This window comes from Brienomyrus brachyistius, chromosome 13 (assembly GCF_023856365.1).
Source record: "Brienomyrus brachyistius isolate T26 chromosome 13, BBRACH_0.4, whole genome shotgun sequence".
Classification (NCBI taxonomy): domain Eukaryota; kingdom Metazoa; phylum Chordata; class Actinopteri; order Osteoglossiformes; family Mormyridae; genus Brienomyrus; species Brienomyrus brachyistius.
In genome coordinates this window covers 19,411,203-19,437,552 of record NC_064545.1, presented here as the reverse complement: position 1 = coordinate 19,437,552, position 26,350 = coordinate 19,411,203, and the positions used below count along the sequence as shown (strand labels likewise).

Below are 26,350 nucleotides of genomic sequence, written 5' to 3'. Positions count from 1 at the left end.
ATGTACACAGCCTGTATAGTTTTGTGAGTATGCACTTCTCTGCTTGCATATTCTTTATTGCTCCGGGTATGTGAAACTGTTTATATGCGTTTCCCTTTACTTCATGGATGTAGCAGTATAGAGATAAGCTACCCCCTTCCTGCAGCCTGGCTCAGGGCTGCGGACGCCGGTCCAGCAAGCTCCTGACTGGGGTTCTAGCAGCGATTAGGAGAAGGCCAGCCGCGGGCTGTCAGAGCTCATTAAGCTAATGGAGCTGGGAGTTGGCAGGCGGCCAACTCATGGAGAGCCGGGGGTGCTGGGGGGGGGGGGAATAATGGCTGTAGGGCAGCAGAGAGGGCTACTTTGTGAGGTCAGGTTTCGCCCTTGCAGCCGACGGGGGGTAAGAGCCATGAATATGGGGAGGGCTGACTTGCAGCACGCTGACACTCTCGGATTTATTTATCCTGATGTAAACATGTGGCATTCTTCGCGACACAAAGAACTTTGCCCACATTCGAGTACTCCCTGCACGGTGGAGACAGCCACTTCTTCCTCTGTTCTCCTTCCTCTTCCTCACATTTATTCTGAACAAACCATACCCCCTGTGTTACTTCCTTCTGCCTGTTATCTATTCAACCAGTAAACCAGACTGAAAGCCATTAAAAACTATGTTTAATTTATTTGCGCAAAATCCTAACTGGTTTAGGCAGGTTAATTCCGGCAAAAGGCTGTGACATATTCTGAATCCCAGTGTTTCCCAACCCGGTCCTCAGGGAACCACGGACGGCCCACGTTTTTGCTCCCTCCCAGCTCCCTGCCAGACCGTCCAAATTACTGCTCCCTACCGGAAGCTGAGAGGGAGCAAAAACGTGGACTGTCAGCAGGTCCCCAGGGACCGGATTGAAAACACTGTCTTATCTTTGGTTTGCATGCCCACCTCTGGCATTAAAGGACAACTCAGTGCTCCCATTGGGCTGTTCTCCCATATTGTACCAGGGACCCATCACAGTCCAGGCAATGCCAGGCTATATAAATAGCCACCCTAACAGGAACATAACTGGAAGTATGGTGAAGAGGTCGGTGGCACTAAGGCATATCAGCCATGTCAAGGAGCACTGGTTGAGGGGGAATGCAAAATCAAGACATAGACTCTGGCTGGCAGTTATTTACAAAACGACACTGTACCTGACCTCACCAAAAACACACAGACACATTAACAAACATGCACAGAAACGCACAGACATGCATCTACACTCTCTCCCACAGAAACGAGTTGGACATGCAGGGAAGCATCACACTGCCCTCACAAAGACAAATACACCTAACCGAACAATTGTGGACATGCGCTGCCCCCCAGCAAACGAGATGAACCACAGAGATGTACCTCTAATGTGTAACAAGACGTCGGCATAAAATGAAGGACCATCTAACCCAGCCCTACAGTGGGAGGCTGTATCACAACACATAGTAGAGGGGAAGATTCTCCCTAGTCCCTCTTCTGGCAGAAAGGGGACAAGACATATATAAAGGAGTATATCTGGCTGCTAGCGTATGCATACAGCAGGAGCAGAAGTCACAGAAAGCTCCGGAAGCCAGAAGGTGATGAATCATCCTGTGATACCTATCACGCCAGATCTAAGAATTTAAATTTTTACCCAAAGAAAGCTTTTAAATTAAATACTCTCTGGATTTCTTTCAAAGAAGGATAGACACAGCTTTGAGTAGGATTTCCTAATCTGTTTTCTCTTCAAGCCATTAAATGGGACTTTCTGTTTGGAAAAATCAGGATCTGACCAGCAGATAGGCAGGGAGAGGGAGAGAGAGCAGGAGGACAAGTCTGAAAGCTTGGCAGCGTGGCGCACAGAACAGGGATACCGCTGAGGAGCCCCCTGTTTCAGGTTCCACTGTTCACAAACACACCCTACACCTGTGTAAACTCTCCAGCACGACGGACGCACCTTGCAGGCTCAGCCACACTGACCACAACTGAAGAACAAACTAAGAGCATGTGAAAATGCTGTGAATGATACAGACCCGAAGCTCATGGAGGAGGGGCTGGTCCGACCCTCTCTCTCCGCCCTCCAAAGATCTCCTACGGGCTCTGTTCAGGAGAGCAATGGGTTGGGCCTCCAGTAAGCACTGGGGACACTTAAGAGTGGTGTAATTGGGTCGGAAAAGAGCAGAGTAAACAGGGACTGGAGTGGCAGGGGAATTTTCTGCTCGGATGGCAAGGACCCCAGGGTCCAAAGCTGATAAGGCCTGCAATCGCCACATTGCGGCTGTATCTACACAGAGCTGTCTGACCCTGCCGCTCTTGGTCTTCAGGTGCCGAAACCTGAGACAGGCATGCAGGGACCTTCCCTACATCACCCTCTGCCAGCGGAGCGCATCTCACTGCGGTCAGAAATGAATAAACAGGAAAATCAATAAGGGAGTTTCCTTACAAGATTCCAGTTTCATTAATCTCATGGTTATACAAACACAGGGATATGCGTGCCAAATAAACCCCCCCCGGCTCTGCCCTGGCAAACACACGCACTGACCTTAAGCCCCCCTGATGGAGTCCACACACATGCATAGAGAACAGCGAAGGGAGTCTTGTTTTGTACAAGGTGGACACTGCACGGTGGAGGGGGGGTGCAGCACACACAGCTGGTCTGCAGTGAAGGGCAGACTTCATTCTGACATGCCGCAACTGGATCCCTGTCTCTCAAAGGTCACAGTCAGGCCAAAGGCCAAGGGGGGGCCATGGGGTGACAGCGGGTTCAGAGAGAACAATGTGCCCAGCTGGCATGGCCTCTCTCTCTTTCTATCATTCCCGTTCTTTCCTCCTTGCCCCCCCCCCCCTCTCCGCTACACCCCCTCTTTATGGAGCAGAAGGATTTACTCTGATAGGAGGCTGAGCAATGAATCACAAGGCTGCCAACAAGTTCTGGGGGCAAACACCCACATCCTCTTCAAGGCATCTGTTACACTGAGTGCACACACACACACACACACACACACACACACACACACACACACACACACACACACACACGCACACACACACACACCCCAAGTATATGTACGCCATTCACACAGCTTATCCTCACACACACTGGAAGCACATACACAGGAAAACAGGCACAAACACAGTCATCCTTTTGGAAAGCGGGGAAGATCATTAAACACAGGAGAGTGGATGCTCGTTAATTTATTGCTTGGTGACACATCACCCGTGACAACAAAGACCAAGCCTCAGTTAGTGACCCCGTAATGTGCCAAAAGGGAGCCAGCTGACCAGGAACCTCCAGAAACAAGGGACTTAGCCCTTTTATGGCCTCGTGGATGAGGAGACAGGTGCTCTTAAAGGCCACAGGGCACAGTCACAGCACAGTGCTAAGACGTGTGTCGCTGACTCTATGGTGTGGCCTGTGAGGCAGCACATGCACCAACAAGCAAAGGGCCAAGTGGTGTGGGGGACAGCTTTGGGAACGGCAACTGGTGACCAGGAGCCCCTGACAAAACAAAATAAACAGGAGAGAGGGTGTCTCTGTGCAGTATCCACCCACAGCCTTCCACACACGAAGGCTCTGCTGGGAAGGCGGCGATGTGGGCTGCCCCCGGACACTCGCATGACTGTCAGAAGTCAAACTCTGACTGGAGAAACACAGTCCAGATTTTTTTCCTTTTGGGTTTGTATTGATTTAAGGTCGGACGCAGCGGCGTGCTGGAATGTGGCAGGGTCAGGGTGCTGAGCCCTCAGTGCACCCAGACGCCCGACCTGAATACACCCCCTGAAATAAGAGAGAGACCGTCACAGCGCCTCTCGGGTCAGGGGTCAGAGGTCAGTCCGCGTGATGCAACATTGCAGTTTTCTTACGCGACTGCCGAGCTTGTGGGTTGATATGGTAACTGCAGTACCATACTGCAGTAATCTCAATAAATGGAGCGGCCTGGGTGGACGTCCTGGGGGAACAGAGGTCTGAAAAAAATCCCACAGGACATTTGCACAAAGAGATTTATTGGTCACGTGCTTCACGTTTGCATGGGGGGTTTTCAGACGGTTAGACAATTCAGCTGTCCTGCTGGCATGTTTATGAAGTCTTTATGAAAACACAAGTCTCAAAATGTGCAGGGTGGGGCAACGTGTAAGGCAATAAATAAAGCAATTAACTAAAATACTTTGTGTATAATGGTCATTGCGGTCTCCTATTAAACCGAACATGCCTAGCAGCAGCGTACACAAACACACGCATGCAAACGCACGCAGACAAAAGCAGGCCGACCCCCCCCCAGAGCTGACTGTGTACTCAGGCAGTAGATAGAGCAGCCCTTTGTGTGCTGTGATTGGTTGGGCCTCTTAGGAGGGGGGCAAAGAGCTGACTCAGCCAGCACTTCCATTGTTCCCGGAGAAACCCGATACCCCCTCTGCCTCAACCCCCCCCACCACCACACAGCTCACACACACACACACACACACACACACACACACACACACACACACACACAGCTCAAAACATCCACAGTCAACATGGAGAAAAGAAGTGCGGTTGTTGTAGGAGGAGGGAGGAGATGCAGATAGGGATGAAGAAAAGACTGCTGAGGAGAGAAAACCGTTCTCTTCTCGCACATTTCTTTGCGAGGACACTGAGCCGTTAACCTGGCTTCTGCCATGCAATTCCAATCCCACAATCCCTCTGGCCAGTCCCCCGGAGCCGCCCCGCACCCACGACCATGTGAAAGAGCAAACTTGTGCGCGGAACAAAGCCACCTTGAGAGGCGTCATTGGCGCACGGCGGCAACCGTGGGCTTAATGAGCAGCCCTGCCGCGGCTGACCGCCCGCGACTGGCACAGACCGGCCTTTCACTCGCGGTGCGCGCCACAGTCGCGGCCCAGTTACATCATTGTGGTCACACATTACTACCAAATGTGCGCGCGCCCTTTCACATAGGCACACAGAAACAAGCTCGCTCTCATTCCGATTCATGGATGCGAAGACAGAACCACACATAAACGCACTGTTTTATATACACACATACAGATTCACATACATACACAGTGGTAGCCTAATGGTTAGGGAAGTGTGCTTATGACGAAAAGGTTGTTGGTTTGAATCCCTCACCAGAAAGATACTGCTGCCTGGGCATTCAAAAACAACTGCCCGCCACCACGTTAAATGCGGAGAACATATTTCATTGTGGTGTGTCAACAATGACAATTTTACACTTAACATAGCGTTTTTGCAACAACTGTCTTTTAGGCAAAAATAAAAATAAACATTAAATAACATGTGCATCCATCTTCTAGCCCCTCATCCTGGTCAGGATCACAGGCGGGGCCTGGACCTTATCCCAGGCAGCACAAGGCTGGGGCACCCCTGGACGGGTGCCAGTCCATAGCAGGAAACATACTCACTCACGCTCACATAAACCACACTCTACGGACACTTTAGAAACACCGGTTCGCTTAACTGCACAGTCTTTGAGCAGCAGGAGATAATCTGAGTACCGGAAGGGGGGTACAAGTGAAATGCTCACACACAAAGCTGAGGTGACATTCGGACCGCCGGTCAAAGAGACGTGAGATGAGAGTGCTAACCTAAAGGTAGCATGCTGTCCCTCAAACACACACGTAACACAACAAACTCAATGAAAACCACAAACGACATACAAAGACACACACACAGCGACCGTCAGATATATTAACACACACTTCAGCACAACTACATCCAACGGCAAAGGCGGGTCAGAACAAGCCTGATCTGTTTCTTGACCGACAAGCTGAGTCTCAGGTTTGCTTCCTGTACTGGTGGGTGGGACAGACGAGGAGGGGTGTGGAGAAACGTGTGGCCGTACTTCCACCGTCTGACAGACGCGTTAATGAGCTCAGTGGCTACGGCAATGTTTACACTCAGAATCATCCCGCCCAGTATTATGCTGATCCAATATAGACCACCAACCTGTTGCAATGACCTCTCTAATCTTAAACCAATCCCAATATTTTTTTTGGAAAAGAAAGAAATGAAAGTTCCCTTTTCGCTGCACCCAGTCATGATTAGGTGCAGACATGGGGTGGAGTACCTATTTGGGGGGGGGGGGGGGTGACTGACATCCTAATGACAGGCTGGCTGCTGTAGACCTTGGACCTTGTCTATGGCTAATGAGCAACTACCATCATTCAGTGGCTCCTATTGCAGTCAAGATCCTGAAGCTGGGGGGGGGGGCGCTTTTCAGCCCCTCCCACCCTATCCCATCAAAGCTAGGACCAGAGGCTTTGAGAGGGTATTAAATATCTTTATTAAGGACCCCCCCCCCCTTCCAGTGGACTCTCTACTCCCCCAAGCATCACGGCTAAACCACTCTCGTTCCTCGGGCTCCTGCTTTGGTGAAACCAGACGGCGAGAACCGCCTGATGCGGTTCCCTCCTTGTGGCTACGAGCGGGCTGCTCTTCACGCCACGTTTCAGGACACCTGGACTCTTTGGGTGCCTCTGGGGCAGAGCGAGTGACAGACGGCTAAGGGGAGGCCGTGGGAAAATCTGGAAACCTGCCGCACTTGCCAAACACCGCTGACTGCACTGCAGTGATTCAGCTGGCCAACGCCCAGTCCTGTGAAAGGCAGGCTGGCGGATACAGGGCCAGCCACGGAAAGACCCGGAACCTTCCAGAGACCTCCCCTGCAGCTCCATAGTGTCCTTCTCTCTCTCCTCCGCTCCGCACGTCTGGTTCACGCTTCACGGCCCTCATTAGCTCTGACACACTGTAACTAAACACAATTACTGTTAAAAGGGGCAAGAATGGGAGATGGCAACAGGTCGGATAAAAGGGTCTGTACTGGCGGCCGTTTTCATGCCCCTCTACAGACACGTAGCATCAGAGGCCTCTTTATTCTGTCTGCTCAGCAACGCCACACTCTCTCAATTATTCCCCACAGGGATGCTCCCCTCTGATCCCATGACTCGCTCCATTTGCTGCCAAACAGCCTCACGGACCTCCAGTGTACTGCCGGCGCCGGTCACCCTTTCTCTTCTTCCAGATCCAAGGGCCCGGGCCTTTCAGCCAAAACCTTGGACTGAATTAAACCCGACGGCCTTTTTTGCCCATGCCAAGGAGATGCCGGCCGAAGAAAGGCTTCCAAGGGGACGGTACGTGGCCGGGACACCATTCAGCATGAGGCACGGCGAGAGAACAGCTCCCTGGCGTTTCAGCGCATTATCGCCGCTGGGCTCTCCGAGGCCAACCTTACCCGCCCCTGTCAGAATCAGGCTAATTAGCATTAGCCGGGCTCTGCGCTGCTGCCTCGCAGCGCACTTGTACCGCCGAGTACCCCAACTCTCACATGAGGTCGCATGAGATCATTGTGGAAGGGCAGACAGGCCGACGAGTGCTACTCTGCTGCCCTAACGAGGGAGCCTTTACCAAACTTTACCAAACACTGGCAGGGCCTTAAGTACGATGTATAAACACTGAGTAAACAAGACAAGAAAGAACCCTGCAGCCCAAGCAAATGTTTCTTGGGGGCACCCGGGCAGCCGACGAGAGCAGGCCCCTTGGAGAATCGGCCAAGCCTGCCAGAGGTGCAGTGATTCTTTCTTACAATAAGAGTGTCACTAACAAAGCAGCTATTGCCCGGCCCGGCTGGCCGTCCCCGGGCCCGGAGCTCGTTGTCAATCAGGGCATTGTGGACGTGTGTAAGGGCCAAGGACAAAGGGGCATTGTCCCTGGATGCGGCCCTGCCCCTCCGCTAGAAGCCCTCTCTGAGTCCTCTGCGTATAAATCAATCTTTTTAGCCCCTTTGAGAGGCCCTCACGCCCACGGGCTGCATTGCTACAGTAGTACACACGTGAAGAATGCCTGCGAGTGGGCTGGGCGCCGGGCCACATGACGTTTTGTTCCAGCCCAGCTTCTCATCGGACGGGACATGGGCGGATAAAGGTCCGTTTTGTTCGGCGAGGCCGGGCCCGTCGAGCGCGAAAGCAGTCGAAAGTGGCCTCTGACACACATTACATTACGTGCAGACTGTTCGAGTGTCTGTCGTATTCATGGAGGGGGGGGTTGGGGGGAGGGAGCCGAGATTCCATGGAATTTCAAACAAATGACAAGGGCCAAGAGCTGAAACAAAAATCTGTGTGTACGTCCTTTCATACATTATTCTGTTTCATACAGCAACATAAACGGATGTGACCCGCTCCTCACAGATAAAGCAAGGATATTGAAGCGAATCTCGTCCTCAGTGCCCTCTATCCAAAGTCGATAACAAAATCTGGGGCCACTTTCTTAAACACAAGCTCCCACTTCAGCTGAGGCATCCTCGGGCAGGAAGATGGTACATTTTCGTGCTCCACAAACGCACCTCTGACACCTTCCCACTCTTATTTCAAGACCACAAATGGAGGCGAGGAAGGAGAGGTGAAGGAATTATTCTACCCAGTACAAAATTAACGAAACAGCTGAAAGGTGTCTTGATGCTAGCTTTGTATCGAGAAACTGCTCGTGCATCCCAAAACTGAATCCCACTGCAAGATTTCAACAAATACACACTGACACACAGATCATATTTCCTTTCCTGAACAAGCCATAAAACTCATATTTTCTAGACATCACAGCACATACTGCATATGGACTTACAGCACTCACAGAAAGTCTTGGGATATTTGCTTAAACCTGTAACAATTTTGCACATTTACTAGTTTCATAACAAAAGTTCACTAACAAGCACTTATCTTCCAGACAGACATTTTCTTTTTATTAAATGTCATTACTGACTTTTTTTTTATTGACTCATTCAGTTCTGTTCTTTCCATTTTGCTATTAATCGTAATTGTAGTGACTGGGATCCAACGGGACACTAAACACAAATATTTGGTGTTTAATGTTATTGAAAAGGTGTTACTAACTAAAACACACCCAGCTATGCTTGTCAATGTATGTGTTACCTCAAAACAGTTCTTTTAAAGCAATAATTTGGGTTTCAATTTCTTAATACTTGAAATTAATGTCTTCTTTTGAAACTTCTTGCTTTAAATGCGAGCCTACAGGTACAAGGCAGGAAACAACCCAGGATGGAGCACCAACACATCACAGGGGAGACTCACACCTGTATGCAGTTTGGTGACAACAATTCACCTCAGTATGTTTTTGGACTGTGGCCGGAAACCAGAGTACAAAGTGCCCAGAGGAAAGCCCACAACGACATGAGGAGAACAAGAAAACTGTACAAACATGGAGACACGGTGAAGACATGGAACCACTGCACCACCATGCTGATATACAGTTTGTGCAAACAAATGAATGAAGTAACGACTTTTGATAAGATTTTGTAAGTTACTGAATTAGGTGGATGTCATAAGACTTTCTGGGAGTACTGAATACATTTTTCTTGTTGGTGGAGCTTGATGAGTCATGATCATTTTGGTCTGGGATGGGCACTGTCCCATTCGTAGGTTGCAGTGGCACTGCACGGCCTTAGCAAGCACTGGGAGGCCTCGCAGCAGCATTCAAGGGTTTAAGTGCGTCCTTCTCCAGACTTTCCTAACCTTGGCGCAGGCTGGCCAGAGCCAAGAATAGCCTGTGTTTATGTGTGCGCCTGGGGGTGCTGCGGAGAAACGACGTGCATATGGGGGGGTGGGAGGCTGGGCAATGGAGAGGCCCGCTGTTGTGGCATTGTGTAACCCTGCCCCCCCACCCCTCCTGTCCCCAAGTCCCAGGTTGTAAAGCTTTTTCAGCTGCAGGCATGAAGGAGGCTTTAGTCCCTTTTTAGCCTCTTGAGTCAACAGGCCAGGGTCAAAGGTCAGATAGAAAAAGCCGAATTGGGGGAGGGGTACCACTGACACTAGCAGGACACGTGGGGGGAGGGGTGTCCGTAGAAGGGATTTGGCGGGAAGAGGTCTTTGGAGACACGGTTATTAATGGCCGTGAGTAGTTGTATTTCTCTGTGTCCCACACCCTCATCTCACGCTGACAGATGACGCACATGCGAGCACAGATTCACACACCCTCAGGGCAGGCACAGGTATGCAGATGCTCCGCTCTGCTGCGCTCACACACGTACACTCCCTTATCACACACACACACTCTCGCTGAGAGTCCAGCACTCCGTAATGCACACTTACGCGCTTCTGGGCAAGCACAACAATCACGATCAGATCATTTAGCTGAGCATCAAGGCTTGCAAAAGGAGATGGCTAGTGGCCCTCTAAGAACGAGCGAGCGAGAGGAAGGGTAAGAAGGAAGGCGCAGCGATGCCTGGAAATGCAGGAGGTCGGCACTCCAGGCCCGAATGGAGCTCTTTGACATTTCTAAGGGCCTGATCTGCAGTACCTCATCAGTCACCAGCGCTGAGCAAACCTTTCCTGACAGGCGTCACAGGCAGCCCTCAGCACAGCTCAGTCCAGCGGTTTATGTCGGTTGTCACAGACTAAGCCTCTTTTGGGTGTTTGAACTCCGTGAAGTGGAGCCCAATGGGAGGATGGCGAGGAGACTGGGCCGGACCTCTGGCTGCTGTGTGCTGCAGGGTGGCACTCTCTGTATGAGCTTGTTAACACCTGCTGCGAGAGAATAAGCGGCCAAGATATGCTCTCACTCCCAAAGTCTCCCAGGCCGGCTGGGCTGCTCACTGACACAAATCAAAGCTTAACAATGGCATATGACACACAGTCTCTGCATTGCTATCAGTGTACAAGATTGACAGGGGTGGAGTTACATGTATGATACACACATGCACACACACACACACACACCTGTACTCATCTCATTGTGGGGACCGTCCATTCATTTGTATGGGGAAAAACCCATATCCTAACAATGACAACCTTAACCCCCCACCCAGCCCTGACCTTAACCACAAGTAACCAAACAAAATACAAGACTTTTCGCATTTTTAGCTTTTTGATTGCAGTCACAGATTTTTATTACATTGAGTTTCCCCTTGTGGGGATTGAAAAGGTGGTCCCCACAATGTTAAAATAACAGGTTTTTATCACATTATGGGGACATTTGGTCCTCACAACGTATAACTAACCCCCCATGCCCCCCCGCCTCAATCACACATACTTGCGCATCCTGTTTCCTTGATGTCACAGATCAGGTCTGCATCCACAGTAATACACAGCTAGTGTACAAAGGTACGATCCTGCCTGGTCACACACAGCCCAAAGCTTTCAGCACAACCTCTGAATCATCAGCCCGACAACCACAGCCTTTGCAACATCATGCCAAGTCCAGCTAAGGCGCCAGAAAATAGTCCAGAAAAAACACATGGAAGTGAAATCACTGCACAACAAAATGCAGGCATGGATGCATGTCAGAGGAGAGCTGAGCGCAGAGCACGCTGTCAGGGTGTGAGGCTAGTGGGGGCTGGCATGTGCCGCGCCCCCACCCCATCAATGACACCCCCTCACATGGCAGCTGTCTGGCACCCGCCATTGCCGACAGCTACTTCCTTTCACCCAAGACATGTCCTCAATTTGGGGAGGAAGGGGATGCTGGAAAAAGGTTTATTCCAAGCTGCAGCGAGGCAGGAACTGAGAGCAGGCCTGGCCAAACCAAAGCCCACGGTATCATTGTCCTCAGAACGTGCTCCATGGCATGCCGACGTGCAGGAAACGCACCTGGGACCAGCGATTTTCACTGAGAATCTGGCAACGACGCCGAACCGCAGCAATTATGGGCTGTCATTGAACTCAAGAGCAGTTCTGATCCCCGCAGATGATCTGAACTCGAGTGGCTTTTTCCACCGCCAGACAAAACCAAGTGCTTCCACAAAAGTAACGATTTGGGACCTAAAATGACATTTCCTCTACGCTTCGCAGTCCTGATGTTGTGTTTCCCCCGCACCACGGTCCATTCAGGCTGGGCCTCTGTGGCGGCAGAACGGGGCCAAAAGCAAAATGCGTGTCTCTTTAGGGTCCTACGAAGGGGACAGATCTGCAGCTGCGGGGAGCACAGAAAGGGAGAGCTGACAGCAACGACAAGCAGGAACAACTCGGACGCAGGACGGGGAATGGACAGCTGTGTCCGCAAGACTGTGATGTCTGTGTGTGTGTGGCAGGCGACAAAAGGCTCAGGCAGAGGATTGTAGGTGGTCCTAGGGGACGATGATTCCCTCCACGTCCTCGTCACACCTTCAGGCTCTAGCACCGGTATGACAGCCCATGCGACGAAGACTAGAGGCTGGAGTGCCCCTTTCATCTCAGCCAGGGTTACAGCACCCCCTCCCACCACCGGTCCAAGTTGGGCTCTTTGGTATAACAGTTGCCTCGACTGAACCGGGACCCAAGAATAGCACATGGGCCGGGGTTATGCCCTCTGGTGTGTCCATCATATAACTTGCTACTGACTTTCTATGTGATATGCTGCAACGATACGTGCTGAATGAAACTCTCAGGACGATAGGAATGCATCACTTAGTCCTGCTAAGGTAAAGACTACACAGGGTAAAGCAGTGTTTAGCTATTACGCTGCTCTTAAATGAAGCCAGTTGACTGACAGCATTAGAGGAGCCCTAGTTTTTAGTTTTCCGACTTTTCTATCCCGTAACGGCACATCCTTATTCCAGTTTACCTGCAATTTGCTTTTTATTTTCATGTTTAATTTTCACTTTCAAAACTTTCATGTTTCTAATCGTGTTTTTCATTTGAATCTAAATTGTCTTTGTATTCTGTATTTTTTATAAAGCACTTTGACTGACTGCAGTGTATGAAAGGTGCTATATAAATAAACCTGCCTAGTCTTGCCTTCTAAGCTTCATATGTATGCAAATACCAAGACGGAAGGCCACAGACAGACTGCTGTCACGCCCGATCATCCGATCCTCCTGTGTGCCATGCCCCCCTCGTTAACCTCGTGTGAAATCCCGATGTGACCAGCTGTTATTTCTGATTAGTCTCTTGTATTTAAGTCCGCGTTCAATCTGTCCCCCTAATCTCGTCATTAACGTTGTGAAGTCCTGACGTGAGTTCTGCTGCCTGCAAGTCCCGAATTTGTTGTTCTCCCTTCAAGAAACCCCATATTTCCCCGCATCATGGAGTCACGTGCCTCCCTGCCTGCTACACCTGCACATCAAGGTTCCATCCATCCAACATCACGTGTGTCTTTCGGCCTGTTTTGTGGACGCAAGACAACATGACATGACCCAGCTAATGGCTTTTTCTGTTAAAACTGAACAAGATATGTTTTTTATTATATGTCCAACTTAATAACGGTAATAAAGACCAACTAATTAATGGGAAGGTAATACGCGGTAAAAGCTACTCTGTAAATTACCAGTGAGGCGATACGGTTAAAAACTTCTGTCATTCCGGATGCCTGTCGCGGGTCGCGCCTTCATCTGAAAGCCTGTTTGCTGATTCCTCCCTCATGGCCCACTTCCTTTGACACCTGTGTTAGCGTGTTGCTTTTTCACTCCCACAACGCCAGACTGACGGGCGCACTTCCAGAAGCTTCATTTTCTTCCAAGGTGCCTGACTAAATACTAATCAAGGCCAAAACAGCTCTGCTCTGGCCAGCAGTCACGTTGGGCGTAGCAGGACAATCCTGGTACTGGCTCAGAGACCACGGTCACCGGCAGGACTGTTTATTTCCAGGCACGCAAATGCACTCGGGCTAAACTCCGTGCGCAGGCCGGCCCTTTGCTCTAGTACAGCTCATAGACTGGCCACGAATTCCACAGAAACACTTTTAAATAAACACATTAGGACTCGGTTGGCAAGTGCACCATGGACAAACTTGGCAACAAACTCTCTTCCTGGCGTGTGCGTGCATGTTCGGCTTCCCAGTCACGTAATTATACCCGCATATTCGATGTGCCATCATAGCACGTATGCAGTTTAAAATTATGTTTCCAAAGATAGCGGCATAATGCTGGTATCGCAGTTACTTCCAGATAAATTTCCTGGTTGGATGTGTCTCTGCAAGGCCAGGGGGGAGGAAGTGCTCGTCTTCTGTAATAATGTAACTCGGGCAACTTCACTTGTTCAAAACAGACAACTCTTCATTTTAATGTCCAGAAGAAGGATGACACATGAGGAACACGGTCCAGGTGCAAGATGTGTATAAGGTGGGATAAAGCAAAGCATGCAAGGGCAACGTCCTTAAAAGAGTAAAAACGTGGAGTGTCTGTGGGATCCTGAGGCCGGGATTGGAAAACACTGGTATGGCCCACCGTAAGGGGATCTTTATCTATGCACCATTCTCCTCTGGGGGGGGGGGGGATCATTTCCATCTTGTGCTTAGATGCCCCAGTGCCTGGTGACTGGTAAGAGGACGTCACCCACGACACCCGTCATGGTCACAATGGCTGAGAACTCCACTTCGAGTAACCATATAATATGTTTCCCTAATATGTCAACTACATAAACACTCCCACAAATACCCAAACGCAGGTTGGTTTCTGGCTCAGTGTCACAGCTGTAGAGAATACAGAGACATACTAAGCATCAGGATAATTATTATTACTGTGTATTAAAATATTTGCCTATGACAAGTTCCAAACGTTAGCTGTTTATTGCAAATATATAAACTCAGTCAATTAATATAAAGGCCTGAGTTTTAACTATTTATAACAGTACAGCCCTTTTCCTGACTTAAACTGAGAACCATTCGGCTCAGTGTCCATGTCCAGATCTTTGTCCAGTGCTGTGTCTCTGCATCAGCTTATTAAGCTCGGCCCCTTATTGGTCGTAACTTATGAGTACTTCTGTGCTCTTCAACTTAAGTGACGACAGCTGAGTGACTCTAATTCCAGAGTCAATGTAATGTGTGCGGAATCAGCAAAATTCCAAATACAGGATTGCACACTGCTGATTCAGGCCGTTGTCGGATGCATCCTCGCATAGAGTGTCTGCCTACTGATGTGACGTAATGCTTTCATTTTAGGAGTTTGGATTATGTACAATGCCCATTGACAAAAAAAAATCCCAAGAATTACGAATTTTATCTTGATCTTTTTTACATGGGACTAAGAACTCGAAAGAAAGAAGCTAGGAGGTAAATTAAAAGCCCCCACCATGCTAAGTGAGAAATAAAGGGAAATGTGACCTGGCCCAGTTTCTGTTTATCCTCAGTGAAGGTGAATGGCATGGGCCAACACTGCCCTCTGGTGGCCAGAGCCACCCAAACGCACACTAACGAGAACCCGACCACAGGACTGAGGTCCAACAGCAGCGACCAGCTGTCAGCTATCGCAGGACTCAGTCATTATCCCATTAGGGCTAATGTGAGAAGGATGAAGAAATGAGCCCTTTGCGCGTCTTGGTGTCCATCAGCTGCCGCTTGGAACCAGGCCGCTCCACGTGCTTGACAGCTAATGGGCCACAGCGGTTCTGGTAATGAAAGTGCCGCATGCGATTCGCAACCAGACCCATTACACTGGACTCAGGGTAAGTCTGCAGGGGGATGAAAATTGGTCCCATTACGTTCCCAGTCGCCCTGCTGCATACACTTAACAGGCATGCAGGCAAACTTGCACGGCCACAGTCTTCAAGTAATGCGAAAGTACAAATGAACAGGGAATTATTATTCTGGACCCGAGTTGCCACTCTTAGTTAGTAACATGGACAGGGTGAGCTGCAGGAATTAATCAGAAACAGGAAAACGGCGACTGACACGAAGAGGCAGGATGACTGATGTCGAAAGCATAGTCCTGAACGTAAGGCAACCAGAACCTAAAGCCATGTCTGGTAACGCATGATCATTGATACTGTGAACGCGGTGACAGAAACACAAACAGCGGAGTCAAGACTGCTTCCATCTGACGTTAAAATACATGTATGAAAAATACATGCACGTAACTTTCCAAAGCAGCGTTTCTCAATGCGGTCCTCGGGGACCTCTGGGTGGTCCACGTTTTTGCTCCCCGCCGACTTCTGGCCAGACACTCCACACTGGGACTTGGGAGGGAGCAAAACCGTGGACTGTCTACGGGAATCACTGATCTAACGTATGAAGTATGACTAAAGGCGACTACTGGTTTGTCACTCAAGCATAGTATCTCACCAGCTTTTCTTCAGTGAGAAGCAAGCCAAAAGAAACGACGCGTTAGACACTCACTGGGATACGTGGCTGACCGGAGCGAGAATGCAGTCTCTCTCTGCCTCTAGGTCCAAATCATCCCCAAAGGAAATGTTGTAGCGGAGCGGCAGTGGGGACCGGACCTCCGTGAATCTCTGGGAACCTTTTGCACATCCACAAACAGGTGCGTGCAAACACAAAAGCACAAACACACGAGTGTGTATGAAAATACACTCCGTGCCGAGGCTATGAGCAATTCCAGTCATCTTATTGTTTTGTACATAATATTGAGCACGTTACTTGATGTTGGAGAGCAAAACTGGTAGGAGGTGACTGACGTCCATGTCTGCTGCTGACCTGAGAAGGAAGGAAAGAGAGGCCGCTTGACAGAAGGCCAACAAGAAGTGGCATAGCTGAAGCTAACAAGTCCTAGGAAGACAGGCAAAAGGAATCTTATATCCAAATCGCTAGTTAAGGAATTGGACACCTGGGTTAGGACTTGACTTTAAATAATTTGTGGATAATGAGCAAATAAACCACAACCAAAAAGCCAGGAAGATACTGGGGAGAGAAAGTACAAATATCTGCAGCTCTCTGGGAAACGTGTTGCACACAAATATTAATGTGCCTTCACTCTCTCACTATCCTGTTGTAATCATCAAAATTACATGACGGTTCTGAAATAGAGACTAAGACTAATAGAGACTAAGACAGAAAGCTTATTACCAGTTTAATGTCAAGGGTTCCAAAAGCCATACCACACAACAGACAGTGTGATGCAGGCCAGAATCACTGCACCACAGCAACAGAGTTATTCCTTTCTGTAGCTTGACATGATCCAGAATCTTTACATCGCTACACTCACATCCTGGCAAGATGTTCCGAGATGTTCTGAGAGCATTAAAGTCTGGAGCCAGACAAAGGATGGGAGCATGGTTAGAGGACAATGCCCCCATGCCCATGATGCTGGGTTACGCCACAAAACCACAGGACCTCATCACCCCCGTGCTACAAATCTGTCTAACTCAATACCTGAGATGGTGCTGTAGGCATCTGACCCCGCATCATCGAACACGGAGTCGTAGGCGACTCTCTGTACAGCAGGGGAGTCGGGCCCATTCTCCTTCTCACTCTTCAGTTTCCTCCTCATCCTCACCTGCCCCACGCCAGCACCAAGAAAAGAAGCAGCGAGGAAAGTCACTCTCAAAGGTCCCTCAAAAAGAAAGACTTCAAATTTAAGATTTAGAAATGCAGATATAGAAAGGTCTCTTAAGTGTTTCCATGGCTGTGTGCTGGTATCTGGCAGGAAAACGCAAGACAGTGATTAAGAGAAAGATTTCAGAGGAACAGCCTTCTTGAGCGTGTGGAGCAGGAAGTCTGTGGAGGTGGCCAGCAGCCCATCGCACCGTCTTCTTGGGCTTGGGGGTGAATGTAGAGGAGCTGAGGTTTGGCCGCCGCCTTTTCACAAAGGTCTTGAAGGTCGCTGAGTCTGAGCTCTCCACAGCAAAGCACCTCCAGGATGTCTGAGCAGAGAACATGGTATGGAAACTACACTATATGAACAAAATTATTAGGACACCCACGGGAACTTTTATGACATCCCATTCTAAATCCACAGACACCAGTATGGAATTGGTCCCCCTCTTGAAGCTATGACAGCATAACAAGATATTTTGGACAATGCTATACTTCCAAACTCACCCAACCATGTTTTCATGGACTTTGAGCAGTGGGGCACAGACACACAGGGTTTTCCCCAATCTGTTCCCACAGACTGAAGCATAGCATTGTGCAAAACATCCTGGCATACAGTCATAGCTGCAGACGGAGGACCAACTCCATATTGATCGCCTATGGATTTAGAGTGGAGCGTCATTTATGTTCCTGTAGGTGTAATGGCCAGGTGTCCCTACACTTTTGTCCATATAGTGTATGTACCACTTTCATCGCGAGATACATATACTCCCATCATGCATGGCAGTGGGACAGCAGCTAAGGCACTTACACACTGACGTACTCGCACATGCACATGCACAAAAGCGAACACGTGGAATCAAACAGACACTCAACAAATCAGCCGCATTTCACCTGTATGAGACAAGCTGCTGCGGGAATCTGACGGTTGAAATGCTTCTGCCTCTGTTTCTGCTGGACCTTCAGAGCAAATCCTGAGCCAAGGATTCCCTGGAACGACATTGTAAACGTCTGAGATGCATACTCTGTCCGTCATAGTGTCCTTTATATACCAACAGCACTTACATTACTGCCTCATCAAATTTACAATGTCAGTCCGTCCGATTCCGAAGATGACTACACAATGACCTGCGCCAAGAAAAGACTGAAAAAAGTATGATCTACAGCAGGCAAGACCTGTAGCTAATAGACTGACAAACAAACATAGAATCATTTAGCTCTAATATAGCTGTATATTAATGGCAAATTGGTGCAGCTTTTTATCCTCTTGAATAGGGATGGATGAGACAATATAAGCATTACATGAGAATTTGTTACATTCTGAAGTAACTACATCACAATTACAAATGAGAGTTGGTTTTATTGGGTTTAATGTCAGTTAGTAGCCCATATCAACCGTAAAGGAGGTGTGAAAATCAGAACTATGGTATGAATTTTAAAAATAACACCAGGAAAAGTTACAGCAGGAGTCCAAAGATTTACTAAATTATTTAATGCGTCAACGGGGACAGTCTCAAAAATCATATCATTTGCCAATCTGCACAGCTAACTAGAAGCACAGAGCCTGGATCCCTGAGTAATGGGGAAAGATATATGGCTGATAAATCAGGGATGAATCCTGTTTGCAGCCTTGTGTGAGACGTTTTCTTGTCTGCGCTCTTTCAAATTTCCAAAAAAAAAAAAAAACATGCGATTAGGTGACCTGGTGTCTGTAAATTGCCCATAGCGTGTATGTGCACAGTTACAGACTGACATGCCAACCCTGTACAGAAGGTGAATGGATGTGGGTCTGAAGTAGCTTGCTTTAATCTACAGTATAACGCTCAGACACATCCTGCTGTCCTTCAGAAGTCGCTAAGTGACTAATGCACCATGACTCCGCTTTCTGTTTCTCTTGGAAAACCGGCGTACGGTGCCGCGCGACAGACGCGACAGAAGAACGACAGCGTCTTTGGCTCACTGCTGGCAAAGCGAAGAAGGAGATGGCGAACACCGAGAAACACGATGCTATGGTTTTGCCGACCCACGTCTGTGGCACCTTGTCCCCGTAGCCGATGGTGGTGACGGTAACCTGGAGAGGAAGCCAGCGCACAACAAGGGGTTACTGCTTAATACGGCGAGCATGAAAAACAACGCATGAGGAATCAGCAAAAGCGTCTCACCACACCCCACCACAGGGCATCGGCGTAGTTGCCAAACTCGGTTCTCCCACTACCATCGACGGCAGATTTCTCAGCCAGGTACACAAAGTACGAGCAGAAGATGAGGCTCAGGAAGCCAATGTATAGAGTGGTGATGAGCTCCTGAAAGACACATTCAGAGAACGCAACCGTGACTGGGGGGCGGGTGAAACAGAGAGACAAGACTAATAACCTTCTCTCCCCCCCAACCAGAAAACCAGCTGGTGCTTATCTGAAATCTAAATCTATATTTAAATGAAATTGTTCTGCTAAATGTGCGCCTTTATGTGTCTGATCCTTTGTGGATATTGCAGCAGGTGTAAGGCCTGTGCATGTAACTGCACATCTATATAATTATGTAAATGCGCATAATTAATCATCAATGTAAACAGTTCATGGACTGGAGACTGACAGCGTACATACAGAGCAGGATTATTATTGTTAGTGTGAACAAACACGGCAAGAAAAGATTTTCATACACTGGAATAAAATAAGATACGAAAATAGAAAGCTGCAACTAAATAAAAATGATTAATATACATTGCCTCCGATACTAACTGAAATATAATAAACATCAAATATGAGGACATTAGCACACAATGTGCATTGCGTAATCATGTAGGATTCTGAAAAGATGAGTCAGATAGAGTAGCTGTACGACTTTCAGTCTAACCCTAGAACTAAAATGACTAAAATGTATATGAAAACTAAAAAATACAACTAAATTAAAACACATTTTTAAAATAAAATGAATAAAACTACACTGAAAGCTAAACTGAAATTCAAATGAAAATGGAAAGCAACATCATAATACAAACTAATTTAAAAATCATAACAAAATTAACACGGATGCAGCGTGTGGGACAAAAAAGTGAAGGTGAGGAAACAGGAAGCAAGAGTTTCTTTATGTTTTTACATTTCGAGAATAATTTAAGCGGAAGAGTCGGACTTCCAGCATCGGCACGCTTAATTGCTTCCTCCTGGGCCTCATTCCCTGCGATGTGTACAAGTCGACGTATTCAGGTTTTCTGGGCCTCAGTAATGTGGAGGAAGCCTCGGACCCCACGAGGCTGCAGGCTCATCTCCCATACACCAGCTGGCCTAAGCTCGTCCTGTCCCAGCCCAGCCTGGTCGGTGCCCTTTTCTCTTTGTGTATTTATTGAAAATCTGCCACTTGTCTTGTTCTTATCCAGCCCTCGGTCTCCTGAATTAACACTTTTCCTTCAGATAAAAATCATATTCCCTGCCCAGTCCTGAGTGACGTGGTTCAGTCCATAACATTAGTGAGACACTGATTTGCGTGGAAGTTATTCTTAACATTATTTATTTTTCTTATTATTGTGTTTGGGTTTGTGCATATGTGCGCGTAAACAATTTAGCTTTCTCGTGGGAACATTGACAAAACAACTAATTCTGGAAAAAAAAAAAAATCAGACACCTTTTTATGACTTACTTGCCTTTTTGAAACTTCACTTAATTAAAAATACTGTTCAACAGCATAATGTTGATGATGGGTTTGAGCGATTCATAGTTAGAGATGGTTAATTACAGCAAACTGTAATTACAGTATAATGTGCGTCTATGAGAAGTTCCCACAAAGTTGCTTTGTGTACCATTCACATGTCATTGTGTTCGCTTGCCAGTCCCACCTGCCGATGGATGAAGACCACAGACCCCAGTAGGCGCCAGGTGCCACCTTGTCGGTCTACGTGCAGCATCCGCAGAATCTGCAAGAAGCGGACTCCCCTGGAAGACACACATCACATTGTGTACCTTGACCACGCACACACACACACACACTCCGCCTCTGTGTCAGTAGACACCATTAAACCCCCCCCCCCTCCCCCAATGCTCCTCACCTCACTGCTGAGGTAGCAAACACCTGGCCTTGGGATCCTACTGTTAGAACTATGACAGAAGCCACCACTACAATCAGGTCTGTGGAGGAACCACAGAAACAGGGGCCATCAACCTTCTGCAGGAGCTCATGCCACATGGATAGTATTAATCAACAAGCAGTGAAACAGGGCCCGAGGCCCTCGCCTTTGCCACATTAGTGATGGTTCCTGCTTGCCAAGGAGGGGCAGGACAAGCTTCAGCTCTCACCGATGATGGAGATGGGCTTCCTGGCGAAACGCAGCCGCCCCCAGAAGCCCACAAACTTGCTGCGGCAGCCAGCTGACCAGAGTCGCACCACGTACTCCACCCCAAAGAAGACCACTAACGCTATTTCCTGCAGGGAAGGACAGAGAGGGAAGCCGGTCACAATACCATGGCGGGGCTGCCAACTTTGGTCAGCTGGCTGGCGTGAGACTTTCAGTTCGAGACGAGTCTCGCATGCACACGTGAGATGTCTTGCTTGAGCGTGAGAATCTAAAGGCCTGAGTGTCACGCCACATGCGTGAGAGTTGGCAGCTCGACACATGCTACTTGGTAATGGGCACTGCGGAGTACCGTACAAAATACACAAACACGCTTCTTACAAAAATACACTCGAACTTGCAGGAGAAAGCAGGGGACTTAAGCGTGTCCCCGTAACATGTACTTAGTGTGATAGGTCCAGGACAGAAACAAATAACCCAAACTGCAGTTGCCTTTGGATCTCAGGAGTTTTTTCATACAAACAACATTGGTTGGAGTTAATACCCAAGAAGACCCCCCTTTTGAAGCCAAACACATAGGATGAAGGGGAGAAGCATCAGCCTTCGGCCCTGGTGCTGATACAGTCCTACTAACAAGGCAACAATCAGGGGCTGCATTTAGGCCTATTCAGGCTAATGTTTGAGGTGGGGGTGCCTACGAGCTTAAAGAAACACAGAATAAGTGGGGCGGGCAAACCCCAGGGGGACCTACTGTCTAGCAAATATCTGCAATATCTGCTCATAAGTACCTAAAGAGCTACTCAATGCATGTGGTTCATTTGCTTCACTCTCCTAACACAAAAAACAATGCCCCAGTGCTCCAGTCACCTCTCGTCTCTCCTTTCCAGACCGGCTGGGAGCAAGCTGGTTCATCCAACCTCATTGTGTGTGCAGCTGCTTCAAGGCTCACTATGGGGCCACTTATAGCCTCCCGGGCTGGACGCGGGCACTGCCAAGGCGGCACTTCATGCCAGCCAAGCTTCTCCAGAAATGCCTGAATGGGGTGAGTTGAGGTGAGGCACCTGTCCTCATCACTGTGTATACACTAGCAGACAAAACAGTAAAGGGGGCCAGTATGGAGTGGCACGTCTTAAACACAAAGCACTCAGCAGTCTACAGTCAAGCCGCTTCATCTATTTGGGCCATACACTGTATAGTTTTTCATGCTATGAGAAGTAGTCTGAGGGATTTAGGGATGAAGAAAGAGATCTTGATGAAAAATCTGTGCCAGTAGGGCTCTTTGCTGCAACACAATGAGGATTTTTGGAGTTCGTGGTCAACACCATTCTACAGTTACAACAGTTAGAAAATACGGTAACACTTTCTAATGCTGTGTCTACAAGAATCTATGAATAGCACATTATAATGCATTGATGAAGCATTATAAATATGACTATATTTAATATTTATAAAAAGGCATAACACATAGTCATGTTTATTATGCATTATGACTGCTTTATAAACCTGGTGTTTGGATACCTTTATAATGCAGTATTGACCATTATAATGCATTATGAAGATATATATAGTGCATTATAGGTGAGAGCTTCATTGGAGCTTATGAAGTGTTATAATCACCACTATAATTCCTTACGACTGTAATGCTTTATTAATTCTCATACTGACCATTGTAATGCATTGCGAAGTTATCTATAGTTCATTATAGATGGGAGCTTTACATGTTATCAAAAATATTATCATCAACCTGTATTATTTTTTCATTGTACAATAAATGCAAATGAAACTCTGTATTGCTCAATGGGTTTAAATTGATCCTAATCTATTTGGCCGAGTAACTGTTAATTGGTCATGGGCACCATTAAACAATTAAGCTGATCAATACAGGAACAACAGACATCAGTGACCTTTGTGCAGGGGCAGATGGCGCATGACCCAAGCTGCAGACAAGCAAGACCACTGATCAGATGACCAGGCAGCATCAATTATTGATTACTAATAATTATCTGGCAGATGGTGGTATGTCTCTGCTATCCGCTTTGCCCGACTCCAAAAGGCAGGGAACAACACAAACTTTTTTTGTCTTAATGACTAAACTCGTTAAAGGGGAAATGTGCGAAAATGCAAACATGTGAGAACTTTATATTATTAGAGCAAGATGTAAACTGATGGCAACACCACAATGTAGGTCTCCTTGCGATTCCTGTCTTTCTTTTCTTTAATCAAACAGCACACTGTGTACGATTGCCAAGGTTCATGTCCATTAGAGGAGACAGAATCCTGTCCCCCGCAAAGAAAGAATTCCACCCAAAACAAAGAGGAGTAAGGGATGGGGGGGGGGGGCACTTCTCATAAAATCCTGCCAATTCCCCACTGCATTAAATCCCATTGTAGTCCTTTCCCACTGGCCGCTATGACCATCCCACTGGTCTCTTCAGTGGCTACACTGCCAACCACTGCTGCCTTGCAACCCCCCCCACATGACCGGCCAAACACTCTGAAGCCCAATTAGCAAAAACCACATTCTATAACAGTTTACAAGACACTCTGGCAAGGCCTTTCCCTCCCCAGGACCTTGAGCTAATCAGGCTGAAGACGGCGTTACCAAGGAGTCGGCCGGATGAATGGAACAAACTTGGAGCCCATAAATCCGGCCTGTGTGAGCCCAGACCGCAAACGGGGGCCCAGTGGATCATCTCCTTCTGCCGATGCCGGCACAGGAGGGTTGGCATTCATGCACACAGCGCTGATCCGGGCTCCCCGTCCGAGAAGCAAATAGTCCTCCAGCATAGGAGACTTTGCGAAAGACTTACACAAAATGACTTGGCCAAGTGTGAATAATGAGAGTAAGTACCGAGGAACCGGATTGTTCCAGAACACCGTGGCATGGGTTTATGGCTCTTTACACACTGCATTTTTCAGTCATTATTGTATTGCTGAGTGACAACAGTAGCTGCGTGCCATGGGGGGGGGGGGGGGGCGCCCATTGGGGTTCCACCTGGAAGGGTGTGGATTTGAAGGGAAGGTACACTACATGGTGAGTGATCACTGCCGCATACACACCCCTCGTAACCCTGGAGGTTACAGCTTCAAATCGATAGATGCAAAACGTCCGGCTAACGGATACCCCTCCCCCACTCGAGACTACGGGGGCACCAACCAGCTGTCCCGAGCCTCGGCTCTTCAGACTGAGGGAGGGGGGAGAGAGGGAGGGGGGAAATGAGCAGTTGATGCAGTGCCTGCCCGTGCAGTTGGTTTCCGTGGAGATGGGCTTTCCCATCCATCCCACAGCCGGACTGCAATGGGTACCAGCTGTCTGGCTCCCAGCATGCAGAGACAAGGAGGGGCCTGGTGGTACATGGACCAGCTGACACACACACACACACACGCACACACACACACACACACGTTTGTACTTGTATCTTTGTGGGGACCGTCCATTCATTTCAATGGGAAAAACTCTAATCCCAACTATGACAACCTTAACCCTACCCAGCCCTAACCTTAACCATAAGTAACCAAACATACGAGACTTTCATTTTTAGTTTCATTCACAGATTTTTAGAAATAATATACACTATAATAATAATATAATACACTAATATATTATAAAATAATAATTATTCAGTGCTTTAGCAGTGTGGAATAATATAATAATACACTAATTACAAACACACACAGACAACCTGTCTTCCAGTATAGTGTACCTATATATAAAACTGTGTCTACCTCTTATTAATGGTATATGGAAATATGGGAAATGGCTTGTCTTTGTTTTAGAAAGATAACTTTTATACGATGTAATATACTGTTATAAGATTTTAGGTTTCAAGACTAACAACAGCAGGAGCCGAACCTAAAGTGCCATGCAGGCGATAAACCATTAAAAACAAGAAGAACACAGAAATAACTGAAAACAGAGCAAGAACATTAAGAGACTAAAAACAGTGACGACCGATAGGTAAACAATTCTCATGCTGAATTAAAAGCTAAGGAATAACAGTGAGTTTCTGGATGAGACTTACAAACATGCAGAGATGGTGCCATTCTAACACTCAGGGCTCACAATTCACAGTTTAGGGGGCTGGACAGACAAGGTCTGATCGCCTCTCTGTTTTAGCCAGATCAGCAGGCCTGAGAGACCTAGCTGGGGTATATTAGTAATAAATTGTATTAGTAGTGTAGTGGAGGGATGCAAGTACTGGTGTGATGTGGTCACTCCTCTTAGTGCCTGTCCAGAGACGTACTGCAGCGTTTTGTAGCAGCGGTAGGTGGGAAAGGGAAGCTTGACTGACCCCCGGACTCAGGGCGTTACAGTAAACCAGCCGAGATTAAATAAATGCAAGTATAGCTTTTTCAAAATGGTAAAAGTCTTAACTGAAAGAAGCTCGACTTCATCACTGAGCTGATCTGTTTGTCCATTTTAAAAATCACCATCCGTAGGACTAGAAGTCGGGTTCTAGGGAACCAAGGTTAATGTGGGGGAGTCACTGGTTCCACTGGGCCGAAAAATGACGCACTGAAGTTCAAAACATTTAAGGTCATCCAGGCTTTGATGTTCTCCAGGCAGTTCAGCGACAGTTATAAAAATCTGTCATCTTTCCGTTTCAGAGCCAAGTAGATTTGGGTGCCGTCTGTATAACAATGAAAAGAAATGCCATATTTCCTTAAAATAGATCCTAGAGGAAGCATATACAGAGAGAGAGAGAGAGAAAAAATATATAATTGTTTATTGAATTACAGTATTTTTCTCAGTGCCTTAACTAACAAACTTTCAGGTAAGTTGCGCATGTAGCTAAAGGTGGGGCAGGGAAATCAACACCCTGTTTTAACTCCACTTCAACATACTTGGTAATGATTAGCACAGTCTAAGTCGGCTTCTCTCTTGGTCGTTTTATCTCAAGCT

General features: G+C 47.8%; 1 protein-coding gene across 2 annotated transcripts in view; it reads right to left on the bottom strand.

The window, feature by feature from the left end:
* Positions 1-26,350, bottom strand: part of LOC125706258 (potassium voltage-gated channel subfamily KQT member 1-like) — a 70,008-nt gene that overhangs the window by 27,462 nt on the left and 16,196 nt on the right. For both annotated transcript variants that reach the window (XM_048972855.1, XM_048972856.1), the window contains 10 exons: positions 21,452-21,578; positions 21,205-21,283; positions 20,995-21,091; positions 19,328-19,468; positions 19,126-19,236; positions 18,060-18,155; positions 17,378-17,494; positions 17,004-17,127; positions 16,272-16,328; positions 16,011-16,134 (listed from right to left, as the gene is read on the bottom strand). In XM_048972855.1, the coding sequence (XP_048828812.1) occupies positions 16,011-16,134; positions 16,272-16,328; positions 17,004-17,127; positions 17,378-17,494; positions 18,060-18,155; positions 19,126-19,236; positions 19,328-19,468; positions 20,995-21,091; positions 21,205-21,283; positions 21,452-21,578 (1,073 nt within the window). The remainder of the gene's footprint in view (positions 1-16,010; positions 16,135-16,271; positions 16,329-17,003; positions 17,128-17,377; positions 17,495-18,059; positions 18,156-19,125; positions 19,237-19,327; positions 19,469-20,994; positions 21,092-21,204; positions 21,284-21,451; positions 21,579-26,350) is intronic.